This window comes from Lagenorhynchus albirostris, chromosome X (assembly GCF_949774975.1).
Source record: "Lagenorhynchus albirostris chromosome X, mLagAlb1.1, whole genome shotgun sequence".
Taxonomy (NCBI): domain Eukaryota; kingdom Metazoa; phylum Chordata; class Mammalia; order Artiodactyla; family Delphinidae; genus Lagenorhynchus; species Lagenorhynchus albirostris.
Window position 1 is genome coordinate 90,401,699 of NC_083116.1, and position 24,805 is coordinate 90,426,503.

A 24,805-nucleotide genomic window follows, 5' to 3' on the forward strand; every position below is an offset into this window, starting at 1 on the left:
ATATTTAGGTCTTTAATCCACTTTGAGCTTATTTTTGTGTATGGTGTTAGGGAGTGTTCTAATCTCATACTTTTACATGTAGCTGTCCACTTTTCCCAGCACCACTTATTAAAGAGGCTGTCTTTTCTCCACTGTATATTTTTGCCTCCTTTATCAAAGATAAGGTGATCATATGTGCGTGGGTTTATCTCTGGGCTTTCTATCCTGTTCCATTGATCTATATTTCTGTTTTTGTGCCAGTACCATACTGTCTTGATTACTGTAGCTTCGTAGTATTGTCTGAAGTCAGGGAGCCTGATTCCTTCAGCTCCATTTTTCTTTCTCAAGATTGCTTTGGCTATGCGGGGTCTTTTGTGTTTCCATACAAATTGTGAAATTTTTTGTTCTAGTTCTGTAAAAAATACCAGTGGTAGTTTGGCAGGGATTGCACTGAATCTGTAAATTGCTTTGGGTAGTATAGGCATTTTCACAATGTTGATTCTTCTGATCCAAGAACATGGTATATCTCTCCATCTGTTTGTATCATCTTTAATTTCTTTCATCAGTGTCTTATAATTTTCTGTATACAGGTCTTTTGTCTCCTTAGGTAGGTTTATTCCAAGGTATTTTATTCTTTTTGTTGCAGTGGTAAATGGGAGTGTTTTCTTAATTTCACTTTCAGATTTTTCATCATTAGTGTATAGGAATGCCAGAGATTTCTGTGCATTAATTTTGTATCCTGCTACTTCACCAAATTCTTTGGTTAGCTCTAGTAATTTTTTGGTAGCATCTTTAGGATTCTCTATGTATAGTATCATGTCATCTGCAAACAGTGACAGCTTTACTTCTTCTTTTCCAATTTGGATTCCTTTTATTGCTTTTTCTTCTCTGATTGCTGTGGCTAAAACTTCCAAAACTATGTTGAATAATAGTGGTGAGAGTGGGCAACTTTGTCTTGTTCCTCATCTTAGTGGAAATGGTTTTAGTTTCTCACCATTGAGAACAATGTTGACTATGGGTTTGTCATATATGGCCTTTATTATGTTGAGGAAATTTCCCTCTATGCCTACTTTCTGGAGGGTTTTTATGATTAATGGGTGTTGAATTTTGTAGAAAGCTTTCTCTGCATCTATTGAGATGATCATATAGTTTTTCTCCTTCAATTTGTTAATATGGTGTATCACATTGGTTGATATGTGTATATTGAAGAATCCTTGCATTCCTGGGATAAACCCCACTTGTTCATGGTGTATGATCCTTTTAATGTGCTGTTGGATTCTGTTTGCTAGTATTTTGTTGAGGATTTTTGCATCTATGTTCATCAGTGATATTGGCCTGTAGTTTTCTTTCTCTTTGACATCTTTGTCTGGTTTTGGTATCAGGGTGATGGTGGCCTCATAGAATGAGTTTGGGAGTGTTCCTCCCTCTGCTATACTTTGGAAGAGTTTGAGAAGGATAGGTGTTAGCTCTTCTCTAAATGTTTGGTAGAATTCACCTGTGAAGCCATATGGTCCTGGGCATTTGTTGGTTGAAAGATTTTTAATCACAGTTTCAATTGCAGTGCTTGTGTTCGGTCTGTTCACATTTTCTATTTCTTCCTGCCTCAGTCTCGGAAGGTTGTGCATTTCTGAGAATTTGTCCATTTCTTTCAGGTTGTCCATTTTATTGCCATATAATTGCTGTAGGAATCTCTCCTGATCCTTTGTATTTCTGCAGTGTCAGTTGTTACTTCTCCTTTTTCATTTCTAATTCTATTGATTTTACTCTTGTCCCTTTTTTTCTTGATGAGTCTGGCTAATGGTTTATCAATTTTGTTTATCTTCTCAAAGAACCAGCTTTTAGTTTTATTGATCTTTGCTATCGTTTCCTTCATTTCTTTTTCATTTATTTCTGATCTGATCTTTATGATTTCTTGCCTTCTGCTAACTTTGGGGTTTTTCTGTTCTTCTTTCTCTAATTGCTTTAGGTGTAAGGTTAGGTTGTTTATTTGAGATATTTCTTGTTTCTTGAGGTAGGATTGTATTGCTATAAACTTCCCTCTTAGAACTGCTTTTGCTGCATCCCATAGGTTTTGGGTCGTCGTGTCTTCATTGTCATTTGTTTCTAGGTACTTTTTGATTTCCTCAGTGATCTCTTGGTTATTAAGTACTGTATTGTTTAGCCTCCATGTGTTTGTATTTCTTACAGATTTTTTCCTGTAATTGGTGTCTAGTCTCATAGCGTTGTGGTCAGAAAATATACTTTATACGATTTCAATTTTCTTAAATTTACCAAGGCTTGATTTGTGACCCAAGATATGATCTATCCTGGAGAATGTTCCATGAGCACTTGAGAAGAAAATATATTCTGTTGTTTTTGGATAGAATGTCCTATAAATATCAATCAAGTCCACCTTGTTTAATATATCATTTAAAGCTTGTGTTTCCTTATTTATTTTCATTTTGGATGATCGGTCCATTGGTGAAAGTGGGGTGTTAACATCCCCTAGTATGATTGTGTTACTGTCGATTTCCCCTTTTATGGCTGTTAGTATTTGCCTTATGTATTGAGGTGCTCCTATGTTGGGTGCATAAGTAGTTACAATTGTTATATCTTCTTGGGTTGATCCCTTGGTCATTATGTAGTGTCCTTCTTTGTCTCTTGTACTAGTCTTATTTTAAAGTCTATTTTTTCTGATATGAGAATTGCTACTCCAGCTTTCTCTTGATTTCCATTTGCATGGAATATCTTTTTCCATCCCCTCACTTTCAGTCTGTATGTGTCCCTAGGTCTGAAGTGTGTCTCTTGTAGACAGCATATATAGGGGTCTTGTTTTTGTATCCATTCAGCCAGTATATGTCTTTTGGTTGGAGCATTTACCCATTTACATTTAAGGTAATTATCCATATGTATGTTCCTATTCCCATTTTCTTAATTGTTTTGGGTTTGTTATTGTAGGTCTTTTCCTTCTCTTGTGTTTCCTGCCTAGGGAAGTTCCTTTAGTATTTGTTGTAAAGCTGGTTTGGTGGTGCTGAATTCTCTTAGCTTTTGATTGTCTGTAAAGATTTTAATTTCTCCGTCAAATCTGAATGAGATCCTTGCTGAGTAGAGTAATCTTGGTTTTAGGTTTTTCCTTTTCATCACTTTAAATATGACCTGCCACTCCCTTCTGGCTTGCAGAGTTTCTGCTGAAGGATCAGCTGTTAACCTATTGGGATTCCCTTGCATGTTATTTGTTGTTTTTCCCTTGCTGCTTTTAATTTTTCTTTGTATTTAATTTTTGATAGTTTGATTAATATGTGTCTTGGCATGTTTCTACTTGGATTTATCCTGAATAGGACTCTCTGTGCTTCCTGGACTTGATTAACTGTTTCCTTTCCCATATTAGGGAAATTTTCAACTATAATCTCTTCAAATATTTTCTCAGTCCCTTTCTTTTTCTCTTCTTCTTCTGGGACCCCTATAATTCAAATGTTGGTGCATTTAATGTTCTCCCAGAGGTCTCTGAGACTGTCCTCAATTCTTTTCATTCTTTTTTCTTTATTCTGCTCTACAGTAGTTTATTTCCACTATTTTATCTTCCAGGTCACTTATCCGTTGTTCCGCCTCAGTTAGCTAGTGATCCTTTCTAGAGAATTTATTGTATTGTTCATCATTGTTTTTTTGTTCTTTAGTTCTTCTAGGTTCTTGTTAAACGTTTCTTGTATTTTCTCCATCCTATTTCCAAGATTCTGGATCATCTTTACTATCATTCTGAATTCTTTTTCATGTAGACTGCCTATTTCCTCTTCATTTGTTAGGTCTGGTGGGTTTTTACCTTGCTTCTTCATCTGCTGTGTGTTTCTCTGTCTTCTCATTTTGCTTATCTTACTGTGTTTGGGTCTCCTTTTCGCAGGCTGCAGGTTCATAGTTACCATTTTTTTTGGTTTCTGCCCCCAGTGGCTAAGGTTGGTTCAGTGGGTTGTGTAGGCTTCCTGGTGGAGGGGACTAGTGCCTGTGTTCTGGTGGATGAGGCTGGATCTTTTCTTTCTGGTGGGCAGGTCCACGTTTGGTGGTGTGTTTTGGGGTGTCTGTGACCTTATTATGATTTTCGGCAGCCTCTCTGCTAATGGGTGGGGTTGTGTTCCTGTTTTGCTAGTTGTTTGGCATAGTGTGTCCAGCACTGTAGCTTGCTGGTCATTGAGTGGAGCTGTGTCTTGGTTGAGATTGAGATCTCTGGGAGATTTTCACCGTTTGATATTATGTGGAGCTGTGAGGTCTCTGGTGGACCAATGTCCTGAACTTGGCTCTCCCACCTCAGAGGCCCAGCCCTGATGCCTGGCTGGAGCACCAAGAACCTGTCATCTACACGACTCAGAATAAAAGTGAGAAAGAAAGAAAGAAAGAGGAAGGTAAAATAAAATAAAGTAAAATGAAATAAAATAAGATAAAATAAAGTTATTAAAATAAAAAATAATTATTAAAAAATTTAAGTAATTAAAAAAAAGAAAGAAGAGAGCAACCAAACCAAAAAACAAATCCACCAATGATAACAAGCGCTAAAAAGTGTACTAAAAAAAAAAAAACCAGACAAATAGAACCCAGGACAAATGGTAAAAGCAAAGCTATACAGACAAAATCACACACAGAAACATACACATACACACTCACAAAAAGAGAAAAAGAGAAAAAATATATATATATCATTGCTCCCAAAGTCCACCTTCTCAGTTTGGGATGATTTGTTGTCTATTCAGGTATTCCACAGAATCAGGGTACATCCAGTTGATTGTGGTGATTTAATCCACTGCTCCTGAGATTGCTGGGAGAGATTTCCCTTTCTCTTCTTTGTTTGCACAGCTCCTGGGGTTCAGCTTTGGATTTGGCCCCGCCTCTGCATGTAGGTCGCCTGAGGGCATCTGTTCTTCGCTCAGACAGGACGGGGTTAAAGGAGCAGCTGATTCGGGGGCTCTGGCTCACTCAGGCCGGGAGGAGGGAGGGGTATAGATGCGGGGCAAGCCTGCTGCGGCAGAGGCCGGTGTGATGTTGCACCAGCCTGAGGCTCGCTGTGTGTTCTCCCGGGGAAGTTGTCCTTGGATCACGGGACCCTGGCAGTGGCGGGCTGCACAGGCTCCTGGGAGGGGAGGTGTGGACAGTGACCTGTGCTTGCACACAGGCTTCTTGGTGGCCGCAGCAGTGGCCTTAGTGTCTCATGCCTGTCTCTGGGGTCCACGCTGATAGCCACGGCTCGCACCCGTCTCTGGAGCTCATTTAGACAGCACTCTGAATCCCCTCTCCTCGCGCACCAGGAAACAAAGAGGCAAGAAAAAGATTCTTGCCTCTTCAGCAGCTCTAGACTTTTTCCTGGACTCCCTCATGGCTAGCTGTGGCGCACTAGCCCCCTTCAGGCTGTGTTCACGCAGCCAACCCCAGTCCTCTCCCTGGGATCCGACCTCCGAAGCCCGAGCCTCAGCTCCCAGCCCCCGCCCGCCCCGGCGGGTGAGAAGACTAGCCTCTGGCTGGTGAGTGCTGGTTGGCACTGATCCTCTGTGCGGAAATCTCTCTGCTTTGCCCTCCACACCCCTGTTCCTGCACTCTCCTCCGTGGCTCTTAAGCTTTCCCCCTCTGCCACCTGCAGTCTCTGCCCACAAGGAGCTTCCTAGTGTGTGGAAACCTTTCCTCCTTCACAGCTCCCTCCCACTGGTGCAGGTCCCATCCCTATTCTTTTGTCTCTGTTTTTTCTTTTTCCTTTGCCCTACCCAGGTACATGGGGAGTTTCTTGCCTTTGGGAGTTCTGAGGTCTTCTGCCAGTGTTTAGTAGGTGTTCTGTAGGAGTTGTTCACATGTAGATGTATTTCTGATCTATTTGTGAGGAGGAAGGTGATCTCCACGTCTTACTCTTCCACCATCCTCATTGTCTTTTCTCATTCAAGTTGAGATTTACCTGGTTCTTAGTATGACATCTTATTTTTTTTCCTGAACACAAGTGAAGCTCATATGTATTCTTCCCCTTTTCTTAGCTTTGATGTTTTTCTTTCTTTTTAAAATTTTTTAAATTTTATATTGGTGTATAGTTGATTTACAATGTTGTGTTAATTTCAGTTGTACAGCAAAGTGATTAGTTATAATTTACATATGCCTACTCTTTTTCAGATTCTTTTCCCATATAGGCTATTACAGAGTATTAAGTAGAGTTCCCTGTGCTATACAGTAGGTCCTTGTTGATTATCTATTTTATGTATAGTATTGTGTATATGTTAATCCCAACCTCCTAATTTATCCCTCCCCCCCACCTTTCCACTTTTGTAACCATAAGTGTGTTTTCTATGTCTGTGAGTCTGTTTCTGTTTTGTATACAGATTCATTTGAATTAATTTTTAGATTCCACATATAAGTGATATCATATGTTATTTGTCTTTCTCCGTGTGACTTACTTCACTTAGTATGATAATCTCTAGGTCCATCCATGTTGTTGCAAATGACATTATTTCATTCTTTTTTATGGCTGAGTAATATTCCATTGTATATATGTACCACATCTTCTTTATCGATTCATCTGTCAATGGGCACTTAGATTGCTTCCATGTCTTGGCTATTGTAAATAGTGCTGTAATGAACATTGGGGTGCCTGTGTCTTTTTGAATTATGGTTTTCCCAGGGTATATGCCCAGTAGTGGGATTACTGGGTCATATGGTAGTTCTATTTGTAGTTTTTTAAGGAACCTCCATACTGTTCTCCATAGTAGCTGTACCAATTTACATTCTCACCAACAGTGTAGGAGGGTTCCTTTTCTCCACACCCTCTCCAGCATTTATTGTTTGTAGACTTTTTGATGATGGCCATTCTGACTGGTGTGAGGTGATACCTCATTGTAGTTTTGATTTGCATTTCTCTAATGACACTTGATTTTTTTTAGTATGTCCAGGACATTTTGGGTATTATATTATGAGGTTCTAGAATTTATTTGACTCTTATGTTTTATCAGGCTTTCTTTGACAGAGCTCTGTTTGGTGAAGGGAAATGTCACATCACAGGTGACATTTGTTATTGACAGGTGGGTTGGAAGTCCAAGTTCTCGCTTGCCCTCTTTTTTTTTTTTTGCCAGGGGACTCCTTGTTATTGTTCAGTGAGGGTGGGTGTTCCACCTCCCCACTAGGCTTCTGCTGATACCACCCTGGCTGGGAGGGGGTAGGCACCTCGTCACTACTTCCCTTGGTATCCACTGTTACCTACAGGTAGGGGAGGAGAAGGCAGCTGTTATTTCCCAGCAAGGAAAGAAAGATACAGCACCCTATTAAGCTTTCTCTGACACCACCCTGGCAGGGGGCTGGGGCCTGGGGGTGCCTTCTTACAGTCTGACAAATGTAGAAGTCTAGGCTTGGATCCACTTGGCCTTGCTGTTAGTCGTGGGGCTGGGGCTGCAGTGTTTTCTGCGTTTGTCTTGAGTAGAGCCATCATTGTCTGAAAGTTTTCTATCTTGCTAGACTGCCCCTTTCCTGGTCCTTTGACTAGAGAGAGCAGGCTTTCTTGGGGCAGTTTTTGTCTGTACCCGTTGGCCTTTCTGGGTTGTAGCTTCTCCAGCACCTAGTCTAGGCTATATGAGGCTAAGGGATAACCCAGAGAACTCACTGCCATGTCATTTTTTTTTTTTGCCATGTCATTTTTTTAGGTCTCACGATCCTTAGCCAGTCTGCCTTCTTCATTCCACCTTTCAGAGTTTTCCTATGTTTTCTAGATAATGTCCAGAGTTTTCAGCTGTATTTAGCAGGAAGAATAGATAAAATTATATCTACTTCATCTCCAGAAGAGGAAGTCCTCATAATTATGATTTTTAAGACTTCACGTGGTTCCATGCATTTGTGCTGGTTTTATTTGTATATGTTGAATGACCCTAAATGTTTATGCAAGTTATCACTTCTTTATTGTATATTTTATATTAAAAGAGACTCCCTTTTTGTTAATCTATTGTGCACCTTGGACCTTAATTTCCACCTCAATAATTATATTTCTAGACCTACTTTCATTTTCTTGCATTTGTCTGGGGTATTATATATTTTTAAAATCTTTATTGAATTATAATACAGAAATGTGCACACATTATGCATGTTTAGCTTGATGATATTTTAAAAGACTGAACAAACCTGCACAACCAGCCACTAGATCAAGAAATAAAACATTCCTAACACTCAAGAAGCCCTCCTGTGTTCCTTTCCAATCACTAACTTCCTTCCAAGGGGTATCAATATCCTAACTTTTAACAATATGGATTAGTTTTACATGTTTTTGAAATGTATAGAAATGTAATCATATAGTATTGATTCATTGCTTTTTCAGGTCTGGCTTCTTTGGCCAATATAATGTTCATGAGATAAGATTTGTGCATGTTGTGTATAGCAGTTGTTGATTCTCGTTGCTGTGTATTAATTCCTTGTATTAATAAAGGACAAGTTGTTTATCCATTCTAATGCTGATGGGCATTTGCATACTTTTCAGTTTTGAATAAAGCCACTGTGACCATCATCATACCTGTCTTTTGGTAAACATATGTTCGCATTTCTCTTGAGTAAATGCTTCGATGGAATAGCTGGGTCATAGGATATAAAGCATATGTTCAGCTTTAACAAATACTACCAAACAGTTTTCCAAAGTGTTTGTAGTATATTATGCTCCTAAAAAACAATTTATGAGTTTCAGTTGCTCTACAACCTTGCCAGCTCTTGGTTATTTTCAATCCTTTTCATTTAAGCCATTTCTGGTGGATGTGGATGAGTATCTGTAGCTTATATTTTCTTGCTAACTTATGAATTTGAGCATCTTTTCCTATGCTTATTTGCCATTTGGATATCTTCTTTGTGAAGTGTCTGATCCTTGTGTTCTTCTTCTATCGTTCTTATTGATTTCTAGGAATTCTTAATATATTTGAGATATGAGTTGTTTGTCAGATACAAGTATTGCAATTATCTTCTCCCACTGTGGGATTTGCCTTTATGCTCTTAATTTTGTCTTCTCATGAACAGAGGTCCTTATTTTTAATGCAATCCAACTTAATAATCTTTTACTCTACCAGATATCAAAGCTTAATATGAAGCACATTAATTAAGACAGTGTAGTACTGGTCCAAGAATAGACACATAGACCAATGGGAATACAGAGTTTGGGAATGGACTCCCACATATATCGTCACAAGGCAACCTGGAAAAAGGGTAATTTTTTTTTTTTTGCGGTACACGGGCCTCTCACTGTTGTGGCCTCTCCCATTGCGGAGCACAGGCTCCGGACGCGCAGGCTCAGCGGCCATGGCTCACGGGCCCAGTCTCTCCACGGCATGTGGGATCTTCCCGGACCGGGGCACGAACCCGTGTCCCCTGCATTGGCAGGCAGACCCTCAACCACTGTGCCACCAGGGAAGCCCAAGGGGTAATCTTTTTAATAAGTGGTACTGGATCATCTTGACACCAATATGGAAGAAATGAATCTTGACCCTAACACATACCACACACCAAATCCTTCCTGGGAAGACTATAGATCTAAATGTGAAAGATAAAACAGTAAAACTTTTAGAAGAAAACATTAAACATCTTTATGACCCTGAGGTAGGCAACGATTTCCTAACAAGGCATAACTAATGCTGACCATAATGGAAAGAGTAGCAAATAACATGGCATACTTCTGTCCAGTGCTTCATTTCACATCTTTGTCTTTTTGTTTTAGATGTGCGGCAACTGTATTTTTTTTTAACCCAATCCCATAGTCCTTATCTTTTACATCAGAATTCAGCTCATTCAATTTAGTTGAATTCTAATATATTTGATTTCATGCCTCCTATTATCTTATGTTTACTATTTATTTTACGTGGTTGATATTTCCTCACTTTCTCTTTCCCGTTTTTTTTTTTTTTTTTTTGCTGGTTTGATCATGTTTCTCTTAATTCCCCTCTAATTTCTTATTATTTTGGAATTATAGTTTGGAGTTTTATCTTTATCAATTTCTCCTAGTAGTTGCCTTCACCTTCCTTACAAATGTGATTGTCTATATTTTCTCTATTTCTAAATCCAAATAATGTTTTAATATTATTTGGATCTAGTAAAAGAGATGCATAATTTTCCTCCTCCTCATTTCACTCAGTAAATTTCCCCAGGGTATTAAAATTTTTTCCACTTATTAATAGTAATAATCTTATTTGTTCCAGATGCCCAATTACATACATTTTTCTTTACTCAGTTATAACTATATATCAATTGCAATAATCATTTCTCAAAATTGCTTTCCTCCAATTTTGAGGTTTCTGTTGCTATTGAATTTACAATTGCTTAGACTATCCCCTTGAGTATTCTCCTGAGATTCTAATATTGGCATATAATGTTATAAGTGCTTGTATGTCTAAAATTGTCTTTTGCTCTAACGGAAGCATGGTATTCAGCTAGAGTGGGTTTAAAATTCTTGGATTGCAGTCCCTTTCAATAATTTGTAGATGTTTTCTTCTAATATGGCTCCTATTGTTGCAAATAAATCTAGTGCCATTGTGATCCCTTTCCATTGTAAATAACATGCTGTTTCTGCCTGGAAGCATTTTAAATTTTCTTTTTATTCTTTAAATTCAATACCAAACCAGATTTGGGGTTGATTTGGTTCCTCTGGGAGTAAAGGATTGGGAGGATTTCTGTGGGGGGGCATCACGGAGTTAGAGTCCAATAGGATTAGATAATCCAGGGCCTATAGATGCTATTCATTTTGGGTCAGTGAGTGATAATCTTGGGAAATCCTTGAAGAAACATAATTAGAGACATATGTTGGTAAGTGATTGAGACCTCTGTAGAAATTCTTGAGGTTTTATAAGAGTTGGAGGTCTGAAGTCATCTAAAGTATCTGAAGTCATCAGTCAGTCCATGAGAGTTATTGATTGGGACACTGAGGTGGTGAAAGATTGATTGCAAGCCTGGGATTTTAAGTCTTTGGGAGACAGTTTTAGGAGCCCTATGGGAGTCATTGATTGGGACCTGTAGACATTGGTAATTGCAGGACTGTGTGAGTTAGTATGTGATGGACCGGAAGGTCTATATTTGAGGGGTTTATGGGAGTCATTGACTCTACATATGGGCTGTGAGTTATGGAGTCCTATAGGAGGTCAGGTTTGGATCCAGGGGGCATTGAGCAGATTAATAGTTGATTTTCTATTGAGGTTGTGTTGCCTGTGTTGGTGATTATTTGAGGAACCTATGGAAACCAGTTGATAGCACCATTTGGGGCACAGTTTTTGTCAAGCAGTGTAGGTTACCGATTTAGGAGGCTGTGCAGACATGCTGACTTTCAGGGCCAGATGGGAATTGGGAGAGAGGGGACAAAGAGTTTATGTTTTCATCTTTGGCAGAAGAGGGTGGCTGGGCTCTATAAGTTGCCCAGAATGTACACTGAATTATACAGACGCTTGGTTTATCACATGTGACATGTCATCCTTCAGCCAGAGCACTTTAAAGGCAGCAAGAAACAGAAATAATGTTTATTGTGATTCTTCCACGTATCGAATACCATATGGCACAGTAGTTAAGAAAATGTACTTTGGAGCTAGGCAGACCTGGGTTTGAATCCCTGTCCTTCCCCCTAATCTAAGAGATCTTGGGGCAAATTTCTTAATATTTATGAACAGCTCTATCTGATGGTAAATGGGAATAATAGCAAAAGTAATGCCTAGTTCATAGGATGAGTGTGAAAATTAAACGAGGTACCGAATAAAACATTCCTTGCACCTTATAATAACAGCAATATTTAATATCAATGGAGTGTGTTCCTGATGCCAAATAGGAGTGCTTTTGAAGCATCATGTCATTTAACTCTAACAGCCCTATGAGATGGGTGTTTTCATCCTCAGTTTTTTGTTTGTTTGGTTTTTTTTGCGGTACGCGGGCCTCTCACTGCCGTGGCCTCTCCCGTTGCGGAGCACAGGCTCCGGACGTACAGGCTCAGCGGCCATGGCCCGCAGGCCCAGCCGCTCCGCGGCATGTGGGATCCTCCTCGACCAGGGCACGAACTCGTGTCCCCTGCATCGGCAGGCGGACTCCCAACCACTGTGCCACCAGGGAAGCCCCCATCCTCAGTTTTAAGGTGAAGAAACTCAGACTAAAGTGGCTTCCCCAGATTCCAGCTAGAATGCAAAAGAGCTGGAGTTCAAACTCTCATTCGTTTTACACCAAATCTCATGAGTTTTTTTCCATATTGTATGCTAATACTTGGTGTTGATTACTGAACTTTTCTCTTCCACAGTATCCAGTGTTGTAAACTGTACTTTGGTGCCCCCAGGAAGCATTTATGGGGTGAATGCTGAATGACTGACCACGTGGACACTGTCTTTCCAGGTTTCTTGGAGTCTCTGCGCAGCCCCTGGGCCAGACCCCGTAGTGAAGGCTGCAGGATCTTCCTTCCAGCCCCAGAAGCTCTGGCTGAGTCCACGGACCCGCCTGGCCTCAGGGTACCGGGAAGAGCGGAGTTGTCAGCAGGAGAGCCTGAGGGTTGAGGCTCAGCGGGACAATGCCAGCCAACCGGAGCTCTCCCCAGTGGTCCCCAGCCCTGGCTGCAGAGGGACATGGCAGTGTGTGTGAGGTGAGGAGAGACAGGGCTCAAGGGACAGGAGTTTATTCAGTGAGGAGATGGCCCCGACCTGTCACTAGGGACTCAGGGCAGGGGCAAGTGTGTCACAGGAGGGGCAAATTCCGGACTTGGTGTCCCTGAGACAGGTCACCATCCTCCTGCTGCGTGAGCACCACGTGGCTGGTGTCCCACATCCAGAGCCCTTCCTGTTTCAGTGGAAAATGTGATGCAGCCGATGGAGGAAAGGTGGGTTGGGAGGGTCAGCCCCACCGCCTAGAGGAGGGGGAGGCAGCTCCCTGCAGGGTGTCTGCGAGCGAGGTCTGGGTGGGGGTGACCACCGGCCCCAGCCAGGGAGACGCTACCCCCTGACGCCCAGCACAGGCCCTTCAGTCCTCACTGGCTCTGTGCACACACTCAGCTGATCCCTACCAGAGCCTGCTTTCCCCTGATCCTTGGGGACTTGCTGATTTCTCCTCTATCCTGATCTAGGGCAGAAAAATCCCCTTTCTTTGGAACTTAGAGAATGGCAGGATAGTAGGGTGACCACAGTCTCTAGGGCCCTTCTGCTTCCTCCTCCTCTCAAAGATGAGTAAAGTGGCCTGAGAAGGTACATGACTTGCCCAGGCCTCTGGGATTGTGAGTGACAGCAGTGGACTGGAACCTTGTCTCCTGACCATGTCTTCCACCCTCACCACACAATAGCCAAGACCAAGTTTCCCACTAAAAGTTCCCCTTGAGATTCTGTAAACAGAACAAGATGATGAGGGAGCCAGACCTTGCCCCACAGCTCCCTCTTTCCGACTGTCCTGTGGATGCTGTCACCTCTGGGACAGGCTCGTTGTCACAGGGGCTCAGGGTCATGTGGTCATTAGGATAATATTAAACTTTAAAAAATTATTTTGATGTTTACTATTTCATAATTTCATTATTTCACAATATAATGTGAAATAAGCAAATACAAAGAGAATAAAACATTACTTATAATTCCAGCATTAGCCAAAGTTAATCATTGTTAACATTTAGCTATAGTTCCTTACAGTTGTTTTTTCCTTTGTATGTGCATGTATGTGGGTATACATGTGGGGCTGTGAGTGTACATACATACCACACACATATACATTATATAGCTCAAGTTTAAAAATGAAATCACAGTATTTGGTTGTCTCCTTTTTAACTTGGCAGTTTAATATAATTTTCTAGGCAGTAAATATTTTTCTTCACACACACATAATGCATAGGATAAACTATATCCTATGGATAAACTATATTTAATTTAACCAATCCACTATATGTGAATTTAGGGTGTTCTAGGTTTTCTGTTGTGATGAAAACTGCTATGGTGAAATTCTTACACTTAAATCTTTTTGCCCAAGTCACTGAAATTATATTTTGAGTCAAAGGTATAGGGACATTGAATGGTAAACGATTTGCTGCCTAACAGTAGGGCACTTCCACTCTTGGAAAATTGTCCTTGTCCAGGCTCTTCTCCATCATATCAGTCACAGACCCACAGGTTGGGGCCACAACAATGTGGTCCTCCCAAGTCCTTCTGCACATGGCCTCTTGCCCAGCCAATGTGTGGAAATTTCTAGATGAATGATTCTGATCTCTGCAAGGCACATTTCTCCATTCATGTCTTCCTTCCCAACCATAGACCTCTGCCCATTTGCAAGAAGAGATGGAAATGACCAAGACCCTGGTAAATATTATTTATTCATGTATTTATTTGTTAGGTTCTTAGTTTTTTCATTAGATGTCAGAGAGCAGGGAATGGGAAGAGATACCAAGGAACCAATAAAAATGTCCCCAGGGGTGAGGAACAGCCAGTTGGGCTAAGAATAGTGGCTGAAGCTGGAAAACAGGCAGAGGTGTCAGTAAGAGAAAGAGGGATGAGGAATAGCCACAGGGAACAGCTGGAGGGACCATGTTGCACTTACTGGAAACAGAGGATAGCCAAGGGGCCCAGGGGACAGGTGGGAAATCAGTGGAACAAACAGAGGAAATGGGAAACAAGAGCCAGAGGCCAGGAGCAGCAGAGAGACCAAGAAACAGTAGTTGGGGCTGGAGAAGTGTTAATAGTGGGGAGCAAGGAAGAGCCAGAGGATATGAGAACAATTAGAAGGATCTCAAAATGGGAGGAGGGACCAGGAAATAGAGGAACCAGATATCAACCAGAGGGAACAGGGACCATCCACAGGGACAAGGAAACAGAAGAATCAGCTAAAAGGAAAAAGCAAAAAGGTTTGGTGTACTGGGTAAGAGCCTGCCAGACAAGCCACTTCAAGAGGTACCAGGGGTCAGAGGAGAATCTGAGAGGATGGGGAAAGGCAGAGATACTGGGGAACAGAAATGGGAAATGGGAAAGATGAGCCTGGGATATGCAGCAGCCAGAGGAAGCTAGGGACCAGATGCTGAGGCTGTAGAACAGGTTGGAGGGGCAGGAAAGGGACAGGCCCATGGGACAGTTGGAGAGGCAAAAGGACCTGTGAGGATGAGGAGTAGCCAAGGGCACCAGAGGCAACAAGGAACAGTCGTAGAGGTTGGGGAGTAGCCAGAGGGAACAGCAAAGTGGACATCAAAGATATATCTGGTTTGGATAGCAGCCTGTCTGACCTGGGAACAACTAGAGGGACTAGAGAACAGCTGGAAGGCATAGTATCCATTCCCGAAGCCAGAGGCCCCATGTAGTGGGCACTGGGGTTAAGGGACAGTTGCAGAAGCCAGAGAGAGTCTGGGGAGCATCCAGAGTTCCCTGAGATAGGGCAATAGGGGCTTCATGGGATGTGGAACTTCACTGCTACAACAGGGAAAGTCCTAGGCAAACTGGGACAGTTGGTCACCCTGCCCAAGAAACAGCCAAAGGAGCCAGTCAAAAGTCAGATGTAATGCAAGTGATGCAGAAGGTGAAAGTACAGAACCCAGCTGTGGCACAAAGCACACAGAAGTAGTATATGTTGATGATCAAGAGCCTAGGCTAGGAGCCAGGTAGACCAGCACTTCACAGACAGTGGTCCATGGACCAGATGCAGAGCACCAGATGAGAGCATATTAGAAATGCCTTCCAGGACTGCCCAAGGAGCAGGGAAGAATTGGGTCTACAAAGAAGTCAGAGGAGTCAAAGGGCAGTCAGTCTGTGTCAACTAGAAGGAATGAGAAAGGCTCATCAGGACCAGGGAGCAGCCAGATGGACTAGGGTGCAACCAGAATGGTGCCACAGACTAAGGATCAGCTAGAGGAATAGCTGTCAAAGGGAACACAGGACAGTCAGAGGCATCAGGGATCAGTCAGAGGGAAGAAGAAACAGGAGGCATGGAACAAGGGACAATCAGAGGAAGCAATAAACAGAGACATCAGGAAACAGACCAGGGGACAGTCAGAAATAACAATAAACATTTAGAAGGAACAGTAAACAGAGGGATGAAGGAAGAGTCAGATGGGGACCATGCAGAGGGAACAAGAATCAGGAGAGGGAGCAGGGAGAAGTTAGGGGACAGGAGTGGGTAGGGTAAGCAGGGAAAGCCAGAGGGAGGAGCATGGGAGCAGGAAAGACTAGGGCACCCCCAGCCCCAGGCGAGGGCACAGTGAGCTACACTGCATACTTTCAGGCAGCCTAGTAAGTGCGCTAGGAGCCCTCCTGCTAGGCTGGGATAGGGTTTAGAAGGGCAGGGTTATATCACAGGAGGTGATGGAGAAGTGTGCTGGGGCAGGAGTGAGAGCAGCCCTTGGGGACTGAGCCCCAAGCCGGCTGCAGGGTGGGACAGAGCAGATGGCCAGGGACAGAATGGGCAGTGAGTGGCCAATCCTGGCAGCACAGCGTTCCCTTGGGGTGAGAGTGCAGAATGTTTTGGGACTGAGACATTGCTGTGTGGTTCACTGGCGAGCTGTCAAGAGCTGGAGTGGGGATCCTCACCTAGGATGAGGGAGTCCTTGTAAGTGTCCTGGTGGTGGCAGAGACACAGGCCATCCTCCATGGTAGAAATGGGCCATAAAACCAAACCTTTTTGTATGTGGCTGCTGAGGCTAGAATCTGGGTGGTTCTATATTAGCAACTTTGTATCCAAGTCACTAGCTCCAAAATCCCTCTCCATCACATCACATAAGCCTACCCAGCCAGGGTGGAGTCCAAAGTGAAAGGGATCAGAGGGGCATCTGTGCCTGGCATGGTCTTTTTACCCTTTCCCTGTGTGACTCCCAGGGAGGGAGAGACAGATGAGTGTGGTCTTTTGTCCACCAACTTGGGCTGTCAGAGTTGTTAAAATATTTAACAATGTCTGAAAAAGTATATATATGTATGAGAGTATATATATATATATATATATATATATATATATATATATATATCTGAATCACTTTGCTGTACATCTGAAACTAACACAACATTGTAAACTAACTATGCTTCAAGTTTTTTTTAATTAATTAATTTATTTGTTTTTGGCTGTGTTGGGTCTTCGTTGCTGTGTGCAGGCTTTCTCTAGTTACGGCAAGCGGGGGCTACTCTTTGTTGTGGTGCACGGGCTCTTGGCACGTGGGCTCAGTAGTTGTGGCTCACAGGCTCAAGAGCACAGGCTCAGTAGTTGTGGTGCATGGGCTTAGTTGCTCTGTGGCATGTGGGATCTCCCCAGGTCAGGGCTCGAACCCATGTCCCCTGCCTTGGCAGGAAGATTCTTAACCACTGCGCCCCCAGGGAAGCCTGCTTCAATTTTTAAAAATGGTAAAACAAAGTTTTTTAAAAATGTTTACCAGTGCCAAATGATAGAATATTTTAATTTTCCCATACTGGTTGGCAAATAGCCACTCCTCCCCGCCACCTGAGGCTCCTCCCCTGTGTCACCTACACACCTGCCAGTCTGTCCTGGGGTCACCGGCAAGAGAGCAAGGATCAGGAGGATGGGCAGGCAGAATGAGAGCTTCCCTCAAGCCTGACCCCAGGGCTTTCCCTGGGTGAGTGCCCTTGTGCAGTGAAGGGGAGTAGGTCAGACATGCTGCTAGAGGCTCAGGTGGAGGTCCTGCTCTCAGCAACCCTTGGGGCTGTGCTCAGGAGAGCTGGTGGATGGAGAAGTGCTGGGCACCACCCAGTGCTTGCGGATCTGCCCCCGGAGCTGCTGGTGGTGGAGCAGATACTGTGAGTTCCATGCCTGCTCTGTGCCCCTGAACACTCACTATTAAGGGCCCCCAAAGAACAAAGGTCTTTCAATGAATAAAGTTTCCTCATTTCCTCACAGTTGAATCACTAGATCTTGTCTTTGATACTTAGGGCATTTTTTGTGTTGTTTAGGAAATCCTCACCTACCCCAAGGCCTAAACAAATATTTACCTATATTTTCTACTAAGAGTTTTAAAGCATTAATTCTTTTGAAACGTTTGATTCTTTTGCCCTTCACCCAGAACCACTAATTGTTAACATTTTGCCACATTTGCTTTCTCTTCTCAATTTATGTATATATGTATGTATGTATGTAGTGTATACACACAGAAATATTTAAAACTTTATTTTCTGAACCACTTGGGAGTAATTTGCAGACATAATTCCCCTTTACCCTTAAATACTTAATGTGTATCTCTTAAGAACAAGGACATTCTCTTACATAATCACAGTACAGTTATCAAAATCAAGAAATTGCACATTGATCTAGTACTATCTAATATTTGATGAGTATTATCTAATTACCTAATGAGGTGAAAAACGGCCTCTGTGCACCAGTGCCAAATCGAATCTCAGAGACAGAGTTTTGGGTGAAGTAGAGAAGAGTAGCTTTATTGCTTTGCCAGACAAATGGGGACACAGTAGGCTCCTGCCCCGAAAAACTGTGTGTCCCAACCTGGGAGGATTGGATGAGGAGTTTTATAGCAATGGTTCAAGAGCAGGCTTGCTGGTAAGGATTAGAGTGTGTGCAGGGCCTGCACTCCTTTAATCTGGTCTCAGGTAGTCTCTTGATGAGCTTCTCTGGTTCCTTTAATCTGGCCTCATGTGGTCTTCTCTGGAATGAAGAATGCTAACACCTTCCATTTGTTGGGGGTTTTAGTTCTGTAAAGAGCTCAAAGATATTATGTGTATCCCTTGAAGAGGAACCAGGACCCTGCCCCAAGGCTGCACTATTGTTTTTTTGGCTGCTTCTCCTTTGTCTCTGCATCCCCTCCCTTAACTGATTAGCAACTGTTCAAATCTGCCCTTTGGAAGTCAGGGAAGGTCATGGAGGCTGGAATCTATTCCCTACAAACAAGAAATGTGGGACAGGGAGTTCCCTGATGGTCCAGTGGTTAGGATTCCAGGCTTTCACTGCCAGGTTCAATCCCTGGTTGGGGAACTGAGATCCCACAAGCCATGCAGCATAGCCAAATAAATAAATAAATAAAGACAAAAATCTTGAAAAAAAAAAAGAACAGGGGACAGAAAGGCTTCCATGCCCAGGAGCCCCACATGGTCCTGCTCGGTTTCACTAACATACAATTTGTAAATAATTTTCCCAGTTGTCACGATAACATCCTTTATAGTATTTCCCCCGATCCAGGATCCAATCCAGGCTCATGTATTATGTTTAGTTGTCATGTCCCTTTACCCTTTAATGTGAAACAGTTCCTTAGGCTTTCCTTGACTTTCATGACACCATTTGGAAGAATGTCCCTCAATTTGGGTTTTTTTTCCTGCTTCCTCATAATTAGATTCAGGTTTTTCATTTTTGTCAAATATCACAGAAATGATGCTGTGTTCTTCTCAGTGCCTCACATTGGCAAGAATTCAATACCAATTTGTCCTTTATTGATAATGTTAACTTTGATCACCTGGCTAAGATGGCATCTGTCAGGTACTGTAAAGTTACTATATTTCTCTTTGTAATTAACAACTAGGTTGTGGGGAGATACATTGAGACTATGTATACATTGAGACTATTTCTCATGCTTTTGTCCGCTGATTGTAGCATCTAGCAATGATTCTTGCCTGTAACAATTAATTACGGTGCTATTTCCCTAATGGTGTTTTTCTAATTCCATCATTTCTTCTATATTGATTAGTTGGCATTCTCCTATAAGGAAAAAATTCCTTTCTCTGACTGCTGAAATGACAATTATATGCCAGGCACAATGAGCACACCTTGAGTTACCATTTGTCACTAATAGGAACTAGAGCTTCTTGGAGATATGACTGACTCCAGGGTTGGAACAGAGAAAGTACAAAATGATTCTGGAAGAACTCATTGTGCTGGGAAGTAATGAAGCACTCAAAAGATGGGAACATGTCAAAATGACACAGGAGCCACTTTGAAGGAGCTCCCTCTGGTCAAATCTGGGACAATATGAGTAGCAAAAGAAATCATAATAGTAATAGATTATCATCTACTGAATAAAGTAGGAAGTGACCAGACCCTATAATACATAGGTAGGCAGATAGAGAGGAAAGAAGTGAATTCCCCCCATTTTTTATCTCTTTTCTTGGCTGTGCTGCACGGCTTGCTGGGTCTCAGTTCCCCGACCAGGGATTGAACCCTGGCCACAGCAGTGAAAGTGCCAAATCCTAACCACTAGACCACCAGGGAACTCCTGTGAGTGCTCCTTTTTAATAGCATCTTGATCTTTTTTGCTGTGTCCCCTACTCCAATCTTTCTGAGGATAATTTAGTAGTTTGTTAAAACTTTTTATTTGGAAATAATTATACATTTATAGGAAGTTGCAAAGATGGTACAGAGAGGTCTCATGTAACTCTTTACCCAGTTTCCCCTAATGATTACATCCTGTGTCACTAGAGTACAATTATCACAAATAGGAAATTGACATTTCTGCCGTGTGCGTGTCGTTCTCTGCCATTTTACACATGTGTAGATTCCTGTACAATAATCCAGATACAGAACTATTCCATCACCACATAGGTCTCTACTGGTGTTGACGTTTTACCAGTTAGAGTGAAGTGTAGAAAACTTAGCTCCCTTTAAGTCCCTTTAGCCTCACCAATTACAATTGTCTTAAATATTTCCTCTACATACATGGAGATCCACATCATAAAAATGTTATACTTTTTACTTTGACCTTCAAATATAATTTAGAAAACTCAAGAGGAAAAGGAAAGTCTATTGTATTTAAACATATTTTTTCTCTTTCCATTTTTCTTCTTTGCTGATGTTCAAAGACTTCTTTTACCATCTCCGTTCTGTTTAGAGAACTTCCTTTAAGCCATTCTTTTAGGGTAGGTCTGCTGACAACATATTTTCTTAGTTCTCCTTCTTCTGAGAATATCTTGATTTCCCCTTCATTTCTTCTTTCTTAGTAACAGCTTTATTTAGATATAATTCACATACCATAGTTTACCCATTTAAAGTGTCCAATTCAGGGACTTCCCTGGTGGTGCAGTGGTTAAAAATCTGCCTGCCAATGCAGGGGACATGGGTTCAAGCCCTGATCCAGGAAGATCCCACATGCCGCAGAGCAACATGTGCCACAACCACTGAGCCTGCGCTCTAGAGCCCATGAGCCACAACTACTGAGCCCGTGTGCCACAACTATTGAAGCCCACGTGTCTAGAGCCCATGCTCCACAACAAGAGAAAGCCCGTGTGCACCAACAAAGACCCAACACAGCCAAATATAAAAATAAATAAATAAATTTATTTTAAAAATAAAGTGTCCAATTCAATGTTTTTTGTATGTTTATGGATATGTGCAACCATCACTATAATCAATTTTAGAACATTTTCATCACCTCAAAAAGAAACTCCATACCCCTAAGCCATCACTCTGCTCCACCTCACCTCCCTGCCTCCTCCAACCCTAAGCAAACATTAATATGCTTTCTGTCTCTATAGACTTTACTCTTCTGGACATTTCACATGAATGGAATCACATAACATGTGATTTTTTTGTCCGGCTTCTTTGACTCAGCATAATGTTTCTAAGGAGCTCCCTCTGGCTAAACCTGGGGCAATTTGAGTAGCAAAAGAAATAATGATAGTAATAGGTTATAACCCACTGAATAAAGTAGGAAGTCACCAGTCCATAATAGGTCAGCAGATACATAAGTAGGTAGGCAAATAGATAGGGAAGAAGTGTAGCATGTACATGTAGTAACATGTATCAGTATTTCCTTCCTTTTGTGGCTGAATAATATTCCATTGTGCAGGTGTATCACATTTTGTTTATTCATTTGTCAGCTGATGTACATTTGGGTTGTTTCCACCTTTTGGCTATTATAAGTAATGCTGCTGTAAACATTTGTGTACGTGTTTTTATGCAGATATATATTTTCATTTATCTCAAGTATATATATACATCTAGGAGTAGAATTGCTAGGTCAAATGATAACTCTATGTTTAATAATTTGAGGAACTGCCAGACTGTTTTCTAAAGCAGCTGCACCAGTTTACATTCCCACCAGCAGTGTTTGTATGAAGTTTCCAATTTCTCCAAATCCTCATCAGCACTTGTTATTATCTGACTTTTTGATTCTAGCCATCCTAGTGAGTGTGAGGTAGTATCTCATTGTGGTTTTGATTTTCATTTCCCAGATAATTAATGATGTTAAGCATCTTTTCATGTACTTAATGGCCATGGCTGCTTCATTTCTTAAGGATAATTTTGCCAGATATGGAATTCAGGGTTGACAGTTCTTTTCTTTCAGCACTTGAAAAATGTTGTGCCACTTCCTTCGCTCCACCATGGTTTTGGGTGAGAAATCTGCTGTCACTTTAATTGTTTTTCCCCTATAGGTAAGGTGTCATTTCTCTCTTGCTGATTTCAAGATTTTTTCTTTGTCTTTAGTTTTCTGAAGTTTGACTATAATGTGTCTTTGTATAATTTCTTTGGTTTATCCTTTTGGGGTTTGCTCAGCTTCTTGAAACTCTAAGTTGATATCTTTTGCCAAATTTGAGAAATTTTCAGCTATAATTTCTTCAAATACTTTTCAGCCCCACACTTTCTCCTCTCTTTCTGGAACTCTGATGACATGAATGCCAGATCTTTTATTATAGTCTCAGAGGTCCCTGAGGCTCTGCTCATTTTTTTTCCAGTCAATTTTCTTTCTGTTGTTCAGATTGGATCATTTCTATTGTTCTGTCATCAAGTTCTCTAATTCTTTCCTCTGTCCTCTCTATTCTGCTGTTGAGCTCTTACACTGATATTAAAATTTTAGTTATTCTATTTTTCAGTTCTAAAATTTCCATTCTGTTCTTCTTTATATCTTTTTTTCTGAGACTTTCTGGTTTTGCATTTAAGTATATTGAAGCATTTTTTAAAAAATAATAACAAAGTACTGTTAGCACAGGGACAAAATGTTCCCCTGATGACTCTAATGCATAGCCAGGCTTTTTTTTTAATATTTATTTATTTGTTTGGTTGCTCCAGGTCTTAGTTGCAGCAGGTGAGCTCCTTTGTTGCAGCTCACAGGCTCCTTAGTTGTGGCATGTGAACTCTTAGTTGTGGCATGCATGTGAGATCTATTTCCCTGACCAGGGATCAAACCCAGGCCCCCTGCATTGGGAGTGCGGAGTCTTAACCACTGTGCCACCAGGGAAATCCCTGAAGCATTTTTATAATGGCTGCTTTAAAATCCTTGATAATTCTAACATCTGTGTCATCTCAGTGTCAGTGTCAGTTGATTGTCTTTTCTCATTCCAGTTAAGATTTTCTTGCTTCTTCACATGATGCCTGATTTTCAATTATGTCCTGGATATTTTGGGCACTCTGAGACTCTGGATATTATTTAAATCTTGTGTTTAGCAGTCTGCCTCCAACACTGTTCTGCTAAAAAAGGAGAATCTCCTTCTTACTGCCAGGTGGAGGTGGAAGTTCAGGTCCCTAATTAGCCTCCTTTGACACCCCAGAGGGGACAAGCACTTTGTTGATCCTGGGTGGAGGTGGAATGTCATGCTCCCCACCAGACCACCTCTGACACCACCCTGGTGGGGAGACCAAAAGGTACCTCATTACTGTGTTGGGGGTAGAAGTTCAAGATCCCCACATAGCCTAAATTGACACTGTGTGGGAGGGGCCTCATTATCCCCAGGCAGGGATGAAAACCTAGGCTCCCCACTCAGCCTTCGATGATGAAAATTGGGATGGGAGCTGCAGCTTTTTTCTGTGATGCTTGGCTGGAGTAGGGCAGTAATTATCTAAATTTTTCTTTCTTGTTACATTGGCCCTTTCCTGGTACTTTGGCTAGAGATAGCAGGCTTTCTTGGGACTGTTTTTATCTGCACCAGTTGGCATTCTGGGTTGCCAGCTTCTCCACCACGCAGTCCAAGATATATGGGGTGAAAAGAAAACTCAGGGAAATCACTGTTGTGTCACTCCTCAGGTTCCAAGGTCCCTAGGCAGTTAGCCTCCTTCTCTCCAACTGACAGTCTTCTTATCTTTTTTTTTATATATAATGTCCAGCTACTTAGCAGGAAAAATAGGGAGAATTGTATCTGTTCCATCTTGAGCCCATTGGTAACTTTTAAACTTAATTTTTTAATAGGTAATACATTCACATAGTTCTTTCCCCCAGTCCCACAGATTTCCCTAACCAAGAAACCAGTCTTGATTAGTTGGTGGGTGGGTGGGTGGATGGGTGGTATATGCTTATAGATTATGCAAATAAAAGCAACTAAGAAAATATCCTTCATATTTTTCCACAGATAGTAGATACTGTTACTGTTATGCTGAACACTGATTTTTAAAATTACTGTTAATTTTAAACTTTTTTATCATGAAATATTACACACATTTTGAATAATGCTGCTGTAAATACTCTTGAACATGCCTCTTGTTGCACATGAGCACATATTCCAATTGAGCATATTTCCATGGATGGAATCACTGTGTCCTTGTGTATGCATATTTCAACATTACCAGGTAAAGCCAAAAGGTTTTCCAATATGGTCATCCAATTTACAGCTCCATTAGACATATGAGAGTTTTCGTTGCACCATGTTCTCTTCAACACTTCATATTGCCGTTCTTCAAAAAACTTTTTTATTGAGGTATAGTTGATTTATAATATTATATACGTTTCAGGTGTACAACATAGTGATTCGCAGTTTCTAAAGGTTATACTCCATTTATAGTTATTATAAAATGTTGGCTATATTCCCTGTGCTGTACAATATATCCTTGTTGCTTATCCTTGTATGCTTATACATAGTAGTTTGTACCTCTTAATCCCCTACCTCTACCTTGCCCCTCGCCCCTTTCCTCTCCCCACTGGTAACCACTTGTTTGTTCTCTATGTCTGTTAGTCTGTTCCTGTTTTTCGTTATATTCACTAGCTTGTTTTATTTTTTTAGATTCCACATATAAGTGATATCATATGGTATTTGGCTTT

At 41.5% G+C, this 24,805-nt stretch overlaps 1 protein-coding gene across 1 annotated transcript in view; it reads left to right on the plus strand.

Moving 5' to 3' along the window:
- Nucleotides 1-24,805, plus strand: part of ZNF41 (zinc finger protein 41) — a 51,693-nt gene that overhangs the window by 15,184 nt on the left and 11,704 nt on the right. Inside the window, exon 2 of the mRNA XM_060138217.1 lies at nt 12,289-12,532. Coding sequence (XP_059994200.1) covers nt 12,461-12,532 — 72 coding nt within the window. The 5' untranslated portion in view covers nt 12,289-12,460. The remainder of the gene's footprint in view (nt 1-12,288; nt 12,533-24,805) is intronic.